This window comes from Mus caroli, chromosome 9 (assembly GCF_900094665.2).
Source record: "Mus caroli chromosome 9, CAROLI_EIJ_v1.1, whole genome shotgun sequence".
NCBI classification, from domain to species: domain Eukaryota; kingdom Metazoa; phylum Chordata; class Mammalia; order Rodentia; family Muridae; genus Mus; species Mus caroli.
Genome location: NC_034578.1, coordinates 11,270,634 through 11,288,485, shown reverse-complemented (window position 1 = coordinate 11,288,485; position 17,852 = coordinate 11,270,634). Strand labels below are relative to the sequence as shown.

Below are 17,852 nucleotides of genomic sequence, written 5' to 3'. Positions count from 1 at the left end.
TTGTTTACTACTTAGAACACAGGTGTCAGTGCCATCTTATAATGGCGAATGTGAGGACGGCTCCTTACAGATTCACTCACTAACTCATTAACTCAGTCATCACTCATTCAGTTAATGTATTCATTCACTCACAGATTTATTCATTCATGGATTCACTTGTCCATTGATTAGCCATTCATTCACCTAGTTACTCCCTCCTTCCCAGTCATTCACAGATCCACTCACTCAGTTATTCATTATCATTCACTCATTCATTAACTCACTCACTCACTTACTCACTTACTTTTTGCTTTTTTAATCAAACATTTCCTTAGCACCTCCTATGTGCAAACAATGGTGATCAGGGCCATTTGAAGCATTGACTACAGACTGCCCATTCAAGGCAGTATCAGAGAGGGAACAAGACAGGACTCTGTGGAGCTAAGCCATTGTGGTCTAATGGCATTCTTGTGTAAGCTACACAGCCTCTCTGTCCTTTGCCTCCCTGCTCAATTAAATGCTATGAAACCCAAGTCTAGTGTTGCCTCTTAACTGAAATCTTCACCTCCCCAGTCTTGAGTCTCTTGGCTTCCACAGCAAATCGTATTTTTCAAGTTGACATAAAAATAATTTTATGTATATAGGTAGTTTGTCTCTATGTATGTCTATGCACCCAGTGCAAGCCTGATTCCTGTGGAGGCCAGAAGATGGTGTTAGAGCCCCTAGAATTGGAGTTGCAGATAGTTGGGAACCACCATGTGGGTGGTGGGAACCAAACCTGAGTCCCCTGGGAGAGCAGCCAGTGCTCCTAGCCTCTTTTCAAGTTGATTTTTTAAAAAGTGGCTGTGAACTTGTGACTTACAGAGTCTTGGGTAGTGACATCTTGGACACATTAAGAACACAGAGAGCTAGCACGAATCATAAGCAGTATCATTCTTAAATTAGGCGTTTCAGGCATATAGTTTCTAGGCAACTCTCCATGGCTTAAACCATCTGATTAACTAGACATCATGCCTCAATCTCCACTTCTTAAGCATGTCAGGTATAAAAGAGTTTATTATATACACAGCCTAGTCATTGGCTTCAGTGAGAGCGACAGGGATGTTTGCTCTATAGAGAAACCAGGAAGCTCTTTATTGCTTCTTAAGACACTGTTCTGGACCCCCATTGTTGGTAAATGAGGAATTTTCTGTGACTTCTTTGGTTGAGGAGCCTCAGGGGAGTGAGGTGTAAAGGTGAAGAGGGAAATGGACTTGAGAACCAGCTCCTAGGCTGTCGGGCAGTGATCCCTAGGTGTTGTGCTGTTTTTGCTGTGCAGGTTTTGCTGGGGAGGGGTGGTGTTTAGGTGGTTTAGATGGGAGAAGTAGTGAACTCCATGAGGACTCATCTGGAGATGAGCCTGGATGTCTTCTCAGAGTCCCACGTCTTCCCACAGTGACTCTGCAGTGTACTTCACACAAGCTGACAACAGAATAGGAGGAAAATATTGGAAGGCTCGGTACACGGAGTATGTTGATGCCACTTTCAGTAGAAGAAAGATGCCCTCTGATTCAGAAGCCCATCTCGGAATCCTTGGTACATGCATCCTGATGTTTTGAAGGGGGTGTGCTCCTCTGCTCACTCTGATTTACTTCTTCAACTCTTTTCATCCTCTTCTCTTGTTTCCCAGGTCCAGTCATCAAAGCAGAGGTGGGTGACACCCTGCTAGTGACCTTTGCCAACAAAGCTGACAAAGTCTACAGCATCTTACCCCATGGCGTGTTCTATGACAAAGCATCAGATGCAGCTCCAAATGTAGATGGTAAGCCTCAACCCAGGTTCCTAAGGAAATAGTACGAGACAGGAAAGGATTAAGAAAGAGACAGAGGCTGGGCGGTGGTAGTGCCCGCCTTTAATCCCAGCACTCGGGAGGCAGAGGCAGGCAGATTTCTGACTTCGAGGCCAGCCTGGTCTACAGAGTGAGTTCCAGGACAGCCAGGGCTACAAAGAGAAACCCTGTATCAAAAAAACAAAACAAAACAGAAAAAAAAATAAAAACAAAAAACAAAAACAAAAGAAAGAAAGAGAGAGAGAGAGAAAGACAGAAAGACAGAAAGACAGAAAGAGACAGAGGTATTGGGATGATGTCTTGGCAGGTAGATGCTTGTGTGTTGGATTCCCAGTGCCCATGTGAAAGATGGGAGAAGTAGGGAGCATTGTGAATGATCCCGACGTGTGTGTGTGTGTGTGTGTGTGTGTGTGTGTGTGTGTGTGTGTGTGAAAGGAAGATCCCTAAAGCTCATTGGGTGGCCAGTGTAGAAATCACTGAGCTACATGTTCAGTGATCCTGTCTCAAAAAATAAGGTGGAGAATAATCGAGAAAGATGTCCAAAGTTGACCTCTGACCTCTCAATGAATGCACCCACATGTGCATCTTCCCATACAAACAAGTATATTCACCATACAGACAGGAAGGAGCAAGTTTGGTTTAAGTCTCTAGTCCTCCTTTTCCCAATTCCAAGCAAGCTCCTAAACTCTGTGAATGTAGTTCTTCTTGCCTATCAATTACAGATTAGAACAACACCCTCACAGGGCTTTAGACAGGGCTGAGCACATTCAGGCTTCAAGCCTACAGCCATCACTTAGGAAATATTTCTTGCCTTTCCCTCAGTTACAGAAAGACTGATTCCATAATCTCATGCAGTTCTCCAACATGGAGAGCGTGTCTGCTTCGAGTTGGAGGGGATTCTGCTGGTGAGATGAGATCTGAGGGTAAAATCTGATCTCACCATTTAGTTGACAAAACCATGTCACTTGTGTTCTCTGTGTGTATTCACCGGTAGTTATTTATTGAAAATCAGTATTATGGGCTAATGTCTACAGACTGTCCCTCACAGAGCAGGGAGCACAGGCTCTCTGTGCACACAAGGTGCAGCAGGAACTACCCTTACATTGCTGATACTGCTCATGGGAGACTCCAGGCATTTGGCATATGTCCCACCTCTGCACTGGACATCATGGCCACCAGAGGGAACTCCTTGTGATTTAGAATGGAGCCAGGAGCAGTGGAAAGTGGGCTTAATGGTGATGCTGAGGGTTGAAGCAGAAAAGAGGAGGGAGATGTCCCTCAGACCCACCCTGTCTCTTGTGCTCATTGCACCCTTGCCTGTCTTCCTCACTCCCAATTCAAGATGCTCCGAGTAACTGGGATGGGGGGCAGCGGTTCACAGTTAGGTCAGATGTAGAGTGAGCTCACAGCTTTTCCCAGCTCAGAGAAGTCAGAGCTGCCTGTTTGCAGAACCCTGCGCAGGTGCTCACACACTCTTGTTTTTGTTGTTTGGTTTAATTGCTAAACTTGCACACTGCCCCCTCATATTTTAAGCTTGTTAAAGATAGGGCTCTGTTTTAACAATTTATTTTTAAATTTTTATTTATGTGTGTTTGTGCATGTATACATGGGATATGTGTAACCCTACTAGGAATAGAAGAGGGCATCAGATCTCCTGCAGCTGGAGTTATGCGCAGTTGTGAGCCACTTCATACACAGGTGCTGGAATTGAACTCAGGTTTTCTGCACGAGTACTACATGCCCTTAACTGTGGAGCCCTCTTTCCAGCCCCCGGAGATAGGATTCTTGCCTAACTATTCAGGCAAGGACTCAGTTGCAGGACTGAGTATGATATATTTCACATAGAAGGTGTTTGGTGGTATCTTACAGATTTGTATTTAATTGTGTGAATGGATCACTATAATTCTCTTAATATCAGCTAAACATGGCATGAATACATTATAGGATATAATCTGCTAAGAAGAAAACACTTCAGTTTTAACTTTTACCTCATAAAAGAGCATCTGAAGCCCAGGGAATCTCTGGGTAGAATTTGCAAGGAAAAATGGCCTTCTTTTTGTGAACTATATCATCAGAGAGAGCTGCCAGGGTTGGGAATCCAGCCTGGCAAGCCTGATGTTCTTGGCTGTGTGCAACTGTTTCATTTATATCCTCAGGATTTCTGAAACCAGGGGCTCACGTCAAGCCAGGTGAAACCTTCACCTACAGGTGGACGGTGCCGGAAAGCGTCAGCCCGACAGATGAGGACCCCCCGTGCCTGACCTATCTTTACTTCTCAGCGGTCCAGCCTATCAAGGACACTAGTGCTGGGCTTGTGGGGCCTTTGTTGGTCTGCAAAAAGGGCACGCTCAATGCCGATGGGACACAGGTAGGCCACCAATGTCACCATACTCTTTCCAGGGTTGTAGGTGGGAGGGACCAGCATTGTGGCTGGAGATTAAGCAGCTACGGCCACTAACAAAACAGTGTCTCTTCTGCAACTTCTATGGTTGTTTTTAAGATTCTGACCTATATCTTATGATTTCTGCTTGTGGCGTCATTGGTATCTGGTTGGCTTCCTTATCTGTATGTTGCCTTGATTCTGGAAACTTCAGAGGCCTATATGGGTATGTGATTGGATCTCTTTTGCTGAGTGAGGTTTCTCAGACTTGGGCACATCCATGAACATTTTCAGCATCTTTTATCCAAACACTCTTGCTGTTGAGGCACAGGGCACATGCTCACTGCATCCAAACACTCCAGACCAGACCCATCAGAATCTCCTGGTGATTCCAGTCTGTGCCAAAACTAAGGGTTGCTGTAAGTCATTGGAAATTAATCATGGTAGCTGAAAGAAAGAGATGGCATGGAGAAACTGAGACTCAGAGACACTGAGTGAGACTCAAGGAACTATTCCTAGTAAGTTTGAAGGTCACCAGAACGTAGGACTTGGTATCTCACCCTTCCTCTCTGGTACACTAACCTACCTGCACCTCACTGTGTTGGCAAGTCCTGAGCCAAAAAGGCAGAGGGCCAAAAGCTACTGGTAAAATAGTTCTCGTTTTCATTTTTCATGTTATATCTACTCAATGAAAATTTAGTGGAAAAATTAGAAATGAACAACTCAGTGAAAAATTAGAGTTTACAGAGGATGTTGCTAAGTCAAATATTATTCCTAGTGAGACTACTTATTCAAAATTCATGAAAAAAGACACCCCCCAAACAAACAAACAAACAAACAAACAAATAAAACCCCACAGTTAAGTACCTGATATTTAGTAGAGAGACAAAAGCATTTGGCCCCAGATAAAGCCATTAGTGTAAAATGTGCCTTAGAGTGTATGTCAGACTCTCTGTAGACTGAAACCTGCTCAGGGTTCTTCTGGGTAGGTGGAGAGAGGGAGGGGCTTAGAGAAGAGTGTTTCTTTCCAGTGAGTTATCAGTATCTCTCCCAGAGGTGAAGGGATTTCAGAGTATGGTCAGGTGACACAAAGTTGATTTCTGACCATTATTGCCTACACATAACCATTCAATTAAACTCCCAAATTCCACATTCTGTCTCGTTCCTTCTTCCCTCCTTCCTTTCCTATTTCCCTTCCTCCACTTCTTACTTCTTCCTCTTCTCTCTCCCTCTCACTCTCTCTCTTTTTCTCAACACACAATGACAGAAATGTGTAGAGTACAGGAAGAGCAGGTGGGTAGGGAGGAGCCACTGAGCCTACAACATGTCATTGAGAGAGGCAATAGGAGAGCATTGCTGAAGAGCCCTGTGAGGCAAGCAACAACAGAGAGAGAGAGAGAGAGGGAGAAAGAGAGAGAGAGAGAGAGAGAGAGAGAGAGAGAGAGAGAGAGAGAGAGAGTGCACAGAGGGTGGCATGGATAGCAGGCATGTTAGAGACAGGTGGACTAGGGTCAGGCCACACTCAGTGTCCTGATTTAGGAAATGATGGGTAAATCTATGGCTAATGTTGATGACGCATTTTCATGAATTTTAGAACTAATTCAAGCTGTATGTTGTATGTCTTTGTTTTTTCATTTTCTTTAGAAAGGAATAGACAAGGAATTTTACCTACTGTTCACAGTCTTTGATGAGAATTTCAGCAGCTATCTTGATGAAAACATCAAGAAGTTTACTTGGCATCCCTTCAGTGTTGACAAAGAAGACAAGGAGTTTGTGAAATCCAACCGGATGCATGGTACGAGAGGCTGGGCTGCAGCTGGGAAGTGCACCTGAGCCTGCCTGATTTTGGTGTCTTTGTTAGTGCTCCTGGTCAGGAAGTAAATAATTTCATGCCTTCAGATTCGTGAGCTCCCAGAGATATTGTGAATCTGACACTTCTGAAACATCATGCCATCTGTACACAAAGCAATACAGAATTTTTTTTTTTTTTTTTTTGGTTTTTTTGAGACAGGGTTTCTCTGTATAGCCCTGGCTGTCCTGGAACTCACTCTGTGGACCAGGCTTGCCTTGAACTCAGAAATCCGCCTGCCTCTGCCTCCCGAGTGCTGGGATTAAAGTCGTGTGCCACCACGCCCAGCGAGCAATACAGAATTTAAAGTAGCAAAGAACACAGATGATCCAGAGTATGGAAAATGACTGATGAAATCCCATATCCAGCCTGATAACAGGAGATCCTGGAGAAAGATCACACACACCTAAGTATACCAAAGCAATTACAATGTGCACCTGTTACAAGGATTAATTTCCTAAACACAAGTGGTTCCATGTCATCTTAATTTGGAATTAATGGCATAATGGCAAGCCACCCAGTGATTATCTGTGACTAGCCTGGGAGTCTATTGGTTTCAGCCATGTTGCCTAATGTATCCAAGGAGCAAGCTAGAGGCCACACACCAGAATGCAAGGAGCAAGCAGCTACCCAACTTGCTAACATACTGTAACATTTCAATGTATGTATGTGAGGCTATGAGGCCTCCCATTTCAGTTCTAAGCACAATATTTGTTTACTACCCTTTAAAACAACATAAAAGAATGCATAAATAGGCTCCCAAATCCTTCCCTACTTCAGGAAGTCCCTAAAGTCCAAGGTTACAATAACCCTCAATAACCAGGTGACTAACTCCCATGATCCCCAGTACTGAGGACAAACAGAGGCCCTACTTGGACCTGTGGAATTCAGGGAGCAATGACCTTTGGTATCAGCTTTCAGGAGAGCTTTGCTATAACTAAACTAGGTTTGAGTTCCAGTCTTGTTTGCATGACAAGGAAGGAAGAAAAACCAAAACACTAAGGATAAAGTGCTTCATATGTGGGTCTGCTGTGGGCTGTGTGTATTCAAATGGTATTTATGAATGAGAATGAATGAAAGGTTGAGAAATAGAAGCATTAAATACATGTTTAGAGCCAGAAAAGATCCTCTTCTATCAGCCAAGTGTGGTAATACTCTTTCAAATTCTGTAGACAAGACTTATTTTACTGGTAAAAATATTATCAATATCTCTTTTAAAAATAGGATTTTATTAAAGACACCCCAGGGCTTTCTACTACAAATCTACTAAAAATCCTAAATTTAAGTACACTTGACAGACACAGAAATGAAAGGAAATTTTATTTACAAGAAGGTTATATCAGAAGACCATCCTGTGTGTGGTAGCTAGTCTTCCCTGCTCATGGCATTGGCTGGGAGTCAGATACCAAGTATGAGTTATAGTCTCATGAACTCACCAGCTAAACACTGCTATTCAGTCCTCACATTCATCCATACTGAATCGGACGTAATGCTTCAAAATCATTCTCAAGACACTGCCCTAGAGAGCTACCATTGATGTATGGGATTGATAGACAAGGCAAAACTAACTGATTACCCTGAAAGCAAGGGCTTATTCATTTTATTAGCTATTCTCTTGATGCTGGGTGGGTCTTTTTTTCTTTTTTCTTTTTTCTTTTTTCTTTTGTTCTTTTCTTTCCTGCTGACAAAATGCCTGGCAAAAGCAACTTAAGGGAGGAAGGGTTTATTCTGGCTAAGAGTTTGAGTGGACCATCCATCATAGTAAGGAAAAGATGGTACCAGGAGCAAGAGGCAGTTGCTCACATTGTACTCAGAGTCAGAAAGGCAGGAAGTAGGAGGAAGAGGGAAAGGGAGGGAGGGAGGGAGGGGGAGAGGGAGAGCAAAAAATAGGGAGAAGGGGGGAGGGAGGAGAGAGGAAAGGAAGGAGGGAGAGAGAGGGAAGTGGGGAATGTTGGCATGCTGGTGATCAGGGTGCTTTCTCCTTTTTGTTCTGTTCAGGGTAGGCATTTCTCCCTCAGTAAACCTCTCTGGAGATGTACTCACAGACACACTTAGAGGTGTGTCTCCTAGGTGATTCCAAATCTGGTCAGGCCATCAGTGAAAATTACTGTCACAATCCTAAGTCCACATAACCCACAGACCTCTCAGGTGTCCCAGGGGGGTAAGACAGTGAGTGGTACCATACAGCAGGCTTATTTACATATGTCCTAACCTTTCAAACACACCGATTCTTAACAAACTCCAATCTGTCGCCACTGCTCATATCTGCAAATGCAATGCCTATTTACTGAAACGCTTGCAAATTACTCAGAATCTATGAACACCTGATAACTTTGAGAAGCAAATGCAAAGGCATTTGCAAATGAGAGTGTCTCAATCAAATGCATTGAATCCAGCAAGTTAATAACTGAGGCAGTCACACAACAAGGAAATAATAAGACAAGAACCTCAAAGAAAATTATTTTATATCAAAAATTTTCTAGACAAATATGGGAAGATAATGAAGTCAATCAACACTATATTAAAAAATATTTTAATTATTTTATTATGTTTTTGGGTGTTTTGCCTGCATGTTTGCCCATGTATCATGTGGCTTATGGAAGCCAGAAGAGGGAGTTGGATCTCCTGGGACTAGAGTTACAAATGGGTGTGCCAGATTAGTTCCCAGCCATGTGGGTCCTCTGGAAGAGGAGCCAGTGCCCTTAACCACCGAGCCATCTCTCCAGACTCCTCAAATGGCATTCTTTTATAAGGATGATGCTCTTGTGACATGCCTATGTGTTGACAGTGTCGTCATTTTTTTTAAAAAACACAAAAAACAACCTGATTTATTCTTTAGTGATTCTTGGAATTCTGGTCTTAGAAAAATGTGTTGCTAATTTTAATGTGTTTTATAATTTTAGTCTATAGTCAGATTTATTGTTAGTTCTAGCCACCTTGTAGCATTTTCTCTAGTAGTATCCATTCTCTAATAATAAGGATCTTACATCCAGCTCACATGCTTGAGATCCCCCCCCCCATGAGCACACTGAAAACGTGCTCTGAGATGGTATTTTTCATACAACTAGAGAGTCATAGAGGACACTCATCATCTTTTCCCTTCTTTTTAGCTGTTAATGGCTACATGTACGGCAGCCAGCCAGGCCTGAGCATGTGCAAGAAGGACAGAGTTTCCTGGCACTTGATTGGAATGGGCACCGACACAGATATGCATGGAGTTTATTTCCAAGGCAACACCATCCACCTACGAGGGACTCATCGTGACTCCCTGGCTCTGTTTCCCCATATGGCCACAACGGCATACATGCAGCCAGACCATTCAGGTAAACCTGCCAGGGCCATCGCAGGGGCTCAGATTCCGACTTGACCTCACAAAATCATCATCCAAGAAAAGCTGGTAGGCCTTGGCACGGCAAAGACTCTAGAAACAGATATAGTTTTTATTAGAATCAGATTTCTGGCTATTTCAGTACAGATATAGAGTGTAAAAGATAAAGGAGTTGTTAACCAAGAAGCAAACTTGGTAGTCCTTTACATGGCTTTGTTCACAATCCCATGGAAGTCACATAAACCTTAGGCAAGTTCACGTGAAGCTAGTGGAATCTACATGACCCCTAGGTGAGTTCACATGAACCTCAGGTTAACCCAAAGGAACCCTGGGGAGTTCAGGTGAATCCAAGTGAACCTAGATGAACCCTTGGTGAACCCTCTGGTGAATTCACGTGAACCTCGGCTGACTCGCCATGAATCTGAGGTGAATCCTCAGGAATACTAGGCAAATATGTTAATTCATATCAGTGAGAGAAATCCCTGTTTAAAAAAACCCCAGATACTTCTTGCTCTCATTAAGCACAAACATAGCTGGAGTTATTCTCTGAAGCACCTGCCTGGCACGGGCAGCCTAGTGGATGGGTTAGGCTACGGAGCTGCGGATTGAGCTGTCTCTGGAGCCTGGTTTCCTTCCCCTGGGGATGGACCATGGTTTGGGGATGAGTTATTTGAAGGCTGCTTTTTTTCCCTCCATTCTGTTGAGCATCCTTGCTTCTCTACAAGCAAGCTGCCTTGGGTTTAGAGTCCATGTTGTTCCTGGAACCTCTTCCTTTCCTTGGAGAGTCCAAATTAAAGGGATCATTAGGACATTTTCAAAAAAGATACTGACAAACACATAAGAGCATATGCTATCTACCAGTGAGGATGACTACTTTGCAGGGCAATCAACCTGTTTCCTTCCCAACTTCTCTATCAGTGTTAGTAAGAGCTGTGGTTATGTTCTCCAAGATGAGCACCTGATAGAAACCTCATGTAACAATGAACTTTCCACTTCTTTTTTATTATTATTCATTTATTTATTTTATGTATATGTATACCACTGTAGCTGTCTTTCAGACACACCAGGAGCGGGCATCAGATCCCATTACAGATGGTTGTGAGCCACCATGTAGTTTCTGAGAATGGAACTCAAGACCTCTGGAAGAGCAGCCAGTGCTCTTAATCTCTGAGCCATCTCTCCAGCCTGAATTTTCCACTTCTTGACTTCATTCTAGTTGTGGCTATATGGTCAGTTAAGAAGTTGAGACTGACACTTCAAAACCCTTGCAAGAGCTTCCTGCAAATAGAAGCTCTGTATTTCTTGTCTTGGAATTCTCCTACAGTGTTCCACCTGTCTCCATTGACGTACTCAATTGGTTGTAAATCACCTAAACCAAGGGCTGCATTGAGCACAACCCCAGTTTTCAAACATACACCAAAAAAGAGCAGGGATGGAGAACAGTCAAACTCTTCCAATCCATAGAAACAGGGACCATTTCAAACAGGGACCCAGAGCTGACTAGTGTACCTGCAGCAATCTGGCTTCTTACTCCAGTGCTTGGATCATTACTCAAATGCCCCATGGGCTTCTGACCTTAATCCTAGTGATGACTTCTGGCTTGTGTTTTGGTGGTGAGCATAAATCTGTGACTGTCAAAAAAAGAAAGAAAGAGAAAAAAATAAAGAAAGAAAAAAAGAAAGAAAGAAAGAAAGAAAGAAAGAAAGAAAGGAAAAAGAAAGGAAGAGAGAGAAAGAAAGAGAGAAAGAAAGAAAGAGAGAGAAAGAAAAGAAGAGAAAAGAAAAGAGAGAAAGAAAAGAAAGAAAGAGAGAGAGAAAGAAAAGAAAGAGAGAGAGAGAGAAAAGAAAAGAAAAGAGAAAAGAGAAAAGAGAAAAAAGAGAAAAGAAAGGGAAGGAAAGTGAGTCTGGCTGTTCCAATAATTCCTGTCCCTACCTGTGAGTTGCTGGGGAGATCTGTGAGTGCTGGGGACATAGCTCAGCTAGAAAGGCGCTTGCTGTCTATGCTTAGGACCTGAGTTCAATCCCCAGCCCCCGTGTGAAGAATCTACACGCATCTTGTTTCATAATGCTTTGTCTGGACATTATTCTTATTTTTCGTATTTGTTTGTTTGTTTTCTTATTATCCTTAAAGGCTTTTGCATATACATTGTTTCCAGTTTTGTTGTTGTTTTTAAAATGGGATTTCTGTGTCTGTAAATATATGTTACTATATCTGTATATGGTTCCTACACTTGCCTCTTTTTCTTCTGTTAGTTTGTTTCATCCTAGCCTGTTTTGTTGTTGTTGTTGTTGTTATTTTTCTTCTTATTTTTTTTTTTAGATGTCTCTATTCTAATTAAAGGAAGGGTATGGTTTGGATGGGTGGGTAGTTGTATGGGTGGGTAGTTGTATGGGTGGGTAGTTGTATGGGTGGGTAGTTGTATGGGTGGGTAGTTGTATGGGTGGGTAGTTGTATGGGTGGGTAGTTATATGGGTGGGTAGTTGTATGGGTGGGTAGTTGTTGTATGGGTGGGTAGTTGGATGGGTGGGTAGCTGGAAAGAATCTGGGAGGAGCTTTGGGAGGAGAAACTGTAATCAGAATCTATTACATGAAATATATACTTTCATTTAAAAATAAAATATTGCATAGTTGCTTTAATAGGTAATTAAAAACAAATCTGTATGTGCTGACACATTCTTGTAACCCTAGTGCTGTAGCTATGGGTATAGGGAGATCCCTGAGGCCCATTGCCCAGCCTAGCAGTGGGTCTCAGGCAAAACACTCTGTCTCTCAAAAAATGTTTGTGTTTCTGAGGAAAGATATCTCAAGTTATCCTTTGGTCTCCACATGCACACGCACACACACACACACACACACACACACACAGGGGAGAGAGACAGAGACAGAGAGGAGGGAAGGAGGGAGAGGGGGAGAGAGGGGGAGGGATAGAGAGAGGGGGAGAAGGAGAGAGGGAAGGAGATGTCTCCAGCAGATGGTAGACAGAAAGACATTGCTTCCCTTTGCTCCTGGAGAAGATAATGGCTCTGCTTTTGAGGAGCTACAGAGACCTCTTGATTGTGTTCTGTCTGGTACAAGCCTGGGTAGAGAGAGGTCTTTCTCCCAGGTGTCTTCTCTGAGGTTTCACAAAGATCTTCCTAGGTCTATAATACTAATAATACATTTGGATTACTTTGTCTTCTTGGGATTCTGTTCAAAGTGGGTTCAACAGACATATAGAACTAAGTGGCTTTGGTCATGCAGAAGTGATGCCAATATCTAGACATCAGCTAAAGTGAGTATAATTGGCCCTCCCTACACCTATGGGTGGTTACGAACAAGCTCCTTAATCATTCGCCTCTAGGAGCAGTCTGTCAGAGAATGGGGAGATTGATCCAATAATTTCATTGACAGTTAACATCCTCAATGATTTCCGTTCACATAATTGTCTGGTGAAAAATGCCAACACATCTAGAAATGTAGTTTTTAAGTTACATCATTTTCTGTCAGAAGTCATTGTTGGTCTGCTAGGAGAAAGGCAGTTGATCTTTTTTCTTTCTTTTTACCTAGATCATGATACTCAGGAGCTTCCCCTGGCTGGAGGCTGTAGTGGCGTGATTGATTTGACTCATGCATAATGCTTTATAATTTACAAAATCCTTCAGGGCAGAATCCCTAAGCGTGGCCTAATTTGAACATTGTTTAAGTCTTTCATCTCATAGGTAATTAGTTCCCTGTAAACTGGGCAGGGCTGAGAGAGTCATTAGGATCAGTAATTTTCCAGGAGTGACTGATTGTAAGAAGGGGTGTGTCAACAGGGATGATCCAGAGACGTCTTTCTTGGTAACAATATCCTGATTTTTTCCCCTAAGACAAATGAAATTTTTATAGTATTTTCCCTCCAAAATTATTAGAATCAAAACCAAAAAAGTAACTTATTCCCCATAAGCTCTGCTTTATGCCTACCAGCAGATCAGTATTTTTTTTTTTTTAATTTTTAAAAAAAATTTTTAATTAGGTATTTTCTTCATTTACACTTCAAATGCTAAGATCAGTATTCTAAAAGTCCATCTTACTGGTTACTGACATGGGAATAAAATACGTAAGTTTAGTACTATCACCACTACCAGAAATATCAAGTCATGGTCACCATGCCAAGCGTTTTCTCCTCAGGTATTTTCAAGGTGTTCTGTTCCACCTTACACCACTTCACGAGAGGCATGGGTCAGATCTATGAGGTCAACAGCTGTGGCAACAGGGACCCTTCTGAGCCGCCCTACGGGATGCTAAGAACCTTTTTCATCGCCGCTGAAGAGGTAGAATGGGATTATGCCCCTAACAAAAACTGGGAGTTCGAAAAGCAGCACTTGGACGCAGGAGGGGAAAGGTACCATGGGCGAAGCTACGGCTCTTCGGTGGGAATACGCATGCTCTGTGGGCCTTAGCACCCGTGCAAACCAAGCGGCCGGGCTCTATGTGCATAGTTCCACAGGCAGAGACTTCCTTATGAGCGCAGAAAATGAGAGACGTTTCTGTCTCCTCGCCTGGAAGTAGGTCAGAGGTCATCCTAAGGGCTCCAAAGTGGATTCCCATACCTCTAGTCCCCTTACTGTGGCTGGTCTACTTCATGAGTGAGGAAGATGGATGGATGGATGGATGGATGGATGGATGGATGGATGGATGGATAGACAGACAGACAGAGAGACAGGCAGACAGACAGACAGACTTTTTAATGAGAATGCAGATGAAGTGTTTAGCGGAAGAAAAGTGAAGCAGGTGAGGCAGAAAAGGTATGTGGATTTGGGTGAGAGGATGGGCTGCTTTAGACTCAGTGGTGCAGAGGAGGGGAGCAGTGGAACCGGTGCTGGCAAACATGAATCCCAGTGGGGACATGGTGGGGACATCCAAGGATGAACTGAGGCTGTTATCTTGAGAGAGATTCCTGAGACAGGGCGGGAAGAGTAGATCTCCAAGCTACTCAGCAAATCTGAAAGACTGACACTTCCTTGAAGTGATGCTGGCCAGGATCACACACTGAAGCATAGGCAATGTTCAAGCTACACAGAGATCTGTCAGTCCTGGTCCTTCCTCTACTGTCCTAGTTCTGGAGTCCAAGAATCAAGCTTCCCGGGACACAAGGAAGGCTTTGGGCATAGACAGCTGCTTCCTCTAAGTTAACACCCTCCGCATTACAACTCCCTGCTGCTTGGATATAACTGCCCTGGAATGCAGATGGGGCCTCCAAGGGAAGAGTGAGGGCACCCGGCTAGTCTGTGGGAGAACAGGAGCTGAAAACAGAGCTTACCAGGGCAAATCCATGTTCTCTCCAACATACCACACTGTCCTTTGTCCTTGCACTCATCATTGCTCTCAGCACCTAGGCCAAGCTCTCCTTACCAACCATCTCTTTCATGTCTGCACACTGCTTCCCATAAGCTTAACACATAAGTTCCTTCTCTTACTTACCAGCCATTGTTTTAAGGAAGAGCTATTGTAACGCTGCCACTTTAGAGATAAATGAGGAGAAAAATCTATACTTCTGGGTGCTGGTAGGAAAGAGAAATAAAATGAATTAATTCCCTACTGCTCTGGTTAGAGACCATAGACCAACAAAAGTGAGGTTAGATAAGGACGCAGCCATATGTTTGAAGTGTATCAAATTCTATAGTTTTGTCAGCTTTATATGAAGCACAGGGACAGCAAAATGGCTCAGTAGGTAAGGGGGCTTGCTGTTCAAGCCTAATGACCCATGTTCAGTCTCCACATCCCACAGTGGGGCAAGAGAACCAACTCCCACGAGTTGTCCTCTGACTAAGCCTAAGCCCCCTACCAGGCATGCCCTGGGGTACACATCCAGTCTCTGCACTGACAGAAGCTGAAGGACCATTGCCTTCTACACCAGCTTTTGTGCCCATGCTTTTTCTTTTTTCAGTACTGAGAATCAAACTAACACCTCCTCCATCTAAATAAGCACTCTACCACTGATAGCACCAGCTGCTTGTTTAAAATAGGGGCTCATTAAGTTGCCCAGGTTGGAACTCACTTTCTGATCCCCCTGCTTCAGCCTCTAGAGAGGCTTACATGTGTCTAGACCACACCTCTGGCTTATGCATCCCATTTTGCCCCAGGGTATTACTTTGACCCACTTCCTGACACAAGCCATCTCTGAGACACTTATTGCCTTGACCAGCACACACCTTCTGCACCATCTCCATATCCAAATTTCTTTAGAGTGTGCTGGGAAGGCTCCAGGATTCCTGAAAGGCAGCACACGGACCTGCTGGCACAATGTCAGCATCAGATGTGTACAACAAAAGAAAATCTGAAAAAGTAGACCAAGTTGTTAAAGGGAAATGGAGTTATGGTGCTAATGCCCGAGCTTGAAGAGCAGTATGCATATAATTTAGTCATCCCAGGGTCACCATAATGAGCACCTACCAAGCAATAATTATGCACCAGGCCTCTGCTCAGACTTCTATAAACAATTTGTCATGGTGGCACCACAGTGACTCATCCAGTCAGCATCTTCCTAGCATCAGATGTGATAAAGTTCTTTACAGCAATTGATGTGTGCCTTTCATATGGAGGAGATCTGGGAAATAGAAAACAGCACAGCTCTGGGCCTGTGCTGGTCACAAGCACAGCTAAGACCCACACATTATGTATAGCGTAGACTCCTCTCTTTCTCTCTCTCTTTGCAATGAGTGTAGTCAGAGGTGCATATGTATTATTGAATGTCCACTGGACAGACGGCTGATGAAACTGTGTGGAGCACAGAGCAGGGCTTTACCACACTGAATACTGCTGGACCCAGCAGGAAGGGAAGCAGTCTTTAACAGAGGAGAGTTCAATGATAAGTCACAGCCCCATGTGGGGAGTGCTGAGGGAGGGTCATGCTTTAAAAAAAGCTTCCTGGAGGAAGCAGTCTTTGAGATGGAGTGCGGAGGGTAAGACAGTGGAAGAAGTGGGCAATAGCAAGATGAACATGTCCAAAAGCTTGGGTGGGTTGAGGGCAAACCATGCTAAAGAGAGCAAACATCTAGAATGACCCTTGAGTCTGGGAGTTTCAGTGACAGCCAGTCAGGTTCAGGACTTAGGAAAAGATGAAAATGCAGGGTCTGAGGCAGACTAAGAAGGTCTGCAGAGAGAAGCACTAAGAGGTTTCCCACAGGAAGAGAGAGGATTGGACTTGGAGCAGACCATCCGCCTGCAGAGTGGAGAGCAGGAAGTTGCGTAGGGGCCTGGAGAGCCATGTAGAACTGTACTTAGATTAGAATACAGGTGGTTGATTTGGGAGAGGTGGAAGGACATTAGACTCACCCTATTTTAGAAATGAAAGTGACTGTTTTTCTTGGAGACACTATTTCACTGTGTACCTAGTTGGGTCTTGAAGTAGCCATCCTTCTGTGCCAGCCTCCCAAGCAGCTGGAGTGACAGGCGTGCCACTGTGCCCAGCTCTTCTTGAGTTTTCTTCTCCGGCTTTTGTGACCTACTTTGGTGACAGACACAGAGAGCTTACTTTTCACAAACCTCACCATTTACAAGTGTTGTGCCTACTTGTTAAAATCTGTTTGTCGCACCTCACTCCCAGAGAGTGGGGTGCAAGGCCAGCTTTTCAGGAAGGCCCTGGAGACACCGGAAGAGAGCACCACCTCAGAGTATCTCCAAATCCCTCAGAAACACTTGATGTTCCTGTGACAATTTGACAATATCTGAAGAGCTGCAAAAACATCCGTGGCCTGGTGCAGCATCCATGAAAGCAGATCGGAGTCCTGTTCCTGCTCTGCTGTTACGATCGAGTGCCCTTGGCCTGTGTCATGCCACAGCTTTTGCATTTGTGTGCCTTACATGGTCTGCTGTTAGAAAGAAGAAGGGTGCAGAAGCCCTCTCTCATGTCCCCTGGCACATTAGTGCTGGAATTGTGTTTAGGAGAAAAATAAAAGAATAGGAGGAGCTTCCTTCAGGTTAGCTCTGTGAACTGAGGTCAGTGTTAACACAACACAGACATCTGTTATTGTGGCTTTGAACAGCTACACATACAACCCACTATTTGTGTAGGTCTCTAGAACATAAAAATAACAAGAATTACTCATCTGTACACAGCTGCATTCACAGTATACATCCTCCAGGCTTGTGGTGGGCAGTGGTAGCTGTGTGGGTGCAGGGGTGGGGGTGGGAGTGGGGGAATGCCTGCAAGGGTTATAGAGTGATGGCTGGCCATGAAACCTAGAGGATTTCAGAGCTATGAGGAGTGTGTGTGTGTGTGTGTGTGTGTGTGTGTGTAGTGTCAGCCAGAGAGGCACAGCCTCTGTTAGGATTCTTTGAAGTTAGCCCAGTTTAGAGCCCTGAAGCAGGTGACAGTAATGGTTTCCAAGGGTGGCCATGGGTCTGAGCTGGGTTCCTCCCATAAGGACAGAAGGAGCTCTGAGATACTGATGTTTAGCCCTGCTCTCAGAGATGGTGCAAAAGCCAACTCCCTGGGGAGACCCTGATCCCAGCTGGGGGAGCATCA

General features: G+C 44.0%; 1 protein-coding gene across 1 annotated transcript in view; it reads left to right on the top strand.

Annotated features, from left to right (window-relative positions):
- Hephl1 (hephaestin like 1) overlaps positions 1-17,852 on the top strand; it is a 61,732-nt gene that overhangs the window by 25,254 nt on the left and 18,626 nt on the right. The window contains exons 7-12 of the mRNA XM_021173073.2: positions 1,415-1,554; positions 1,649-1,780; positions 3,964-4,175; positions 5,832-5,982; positions 9,147-9,359; positions 13,514-13,727. Of these exons, the coding sequence (XP_021028732.1) occupies positions 1,415-1,554; positions 1,649-1,780; positions 3,964-4,175; positions 5,832-5,982; positions 9,147-9,359; positions 13,514-13,727 (1,062 nt within the window). The remainder of the gene's footprint in view (positions 1-1,414; positions 1,555-1,648; positions 1,781-3,963; positions 4,176-5,831; positions 5,983-9,146; positions 9,360-13,513; positions 13,728-17,852) is intronic.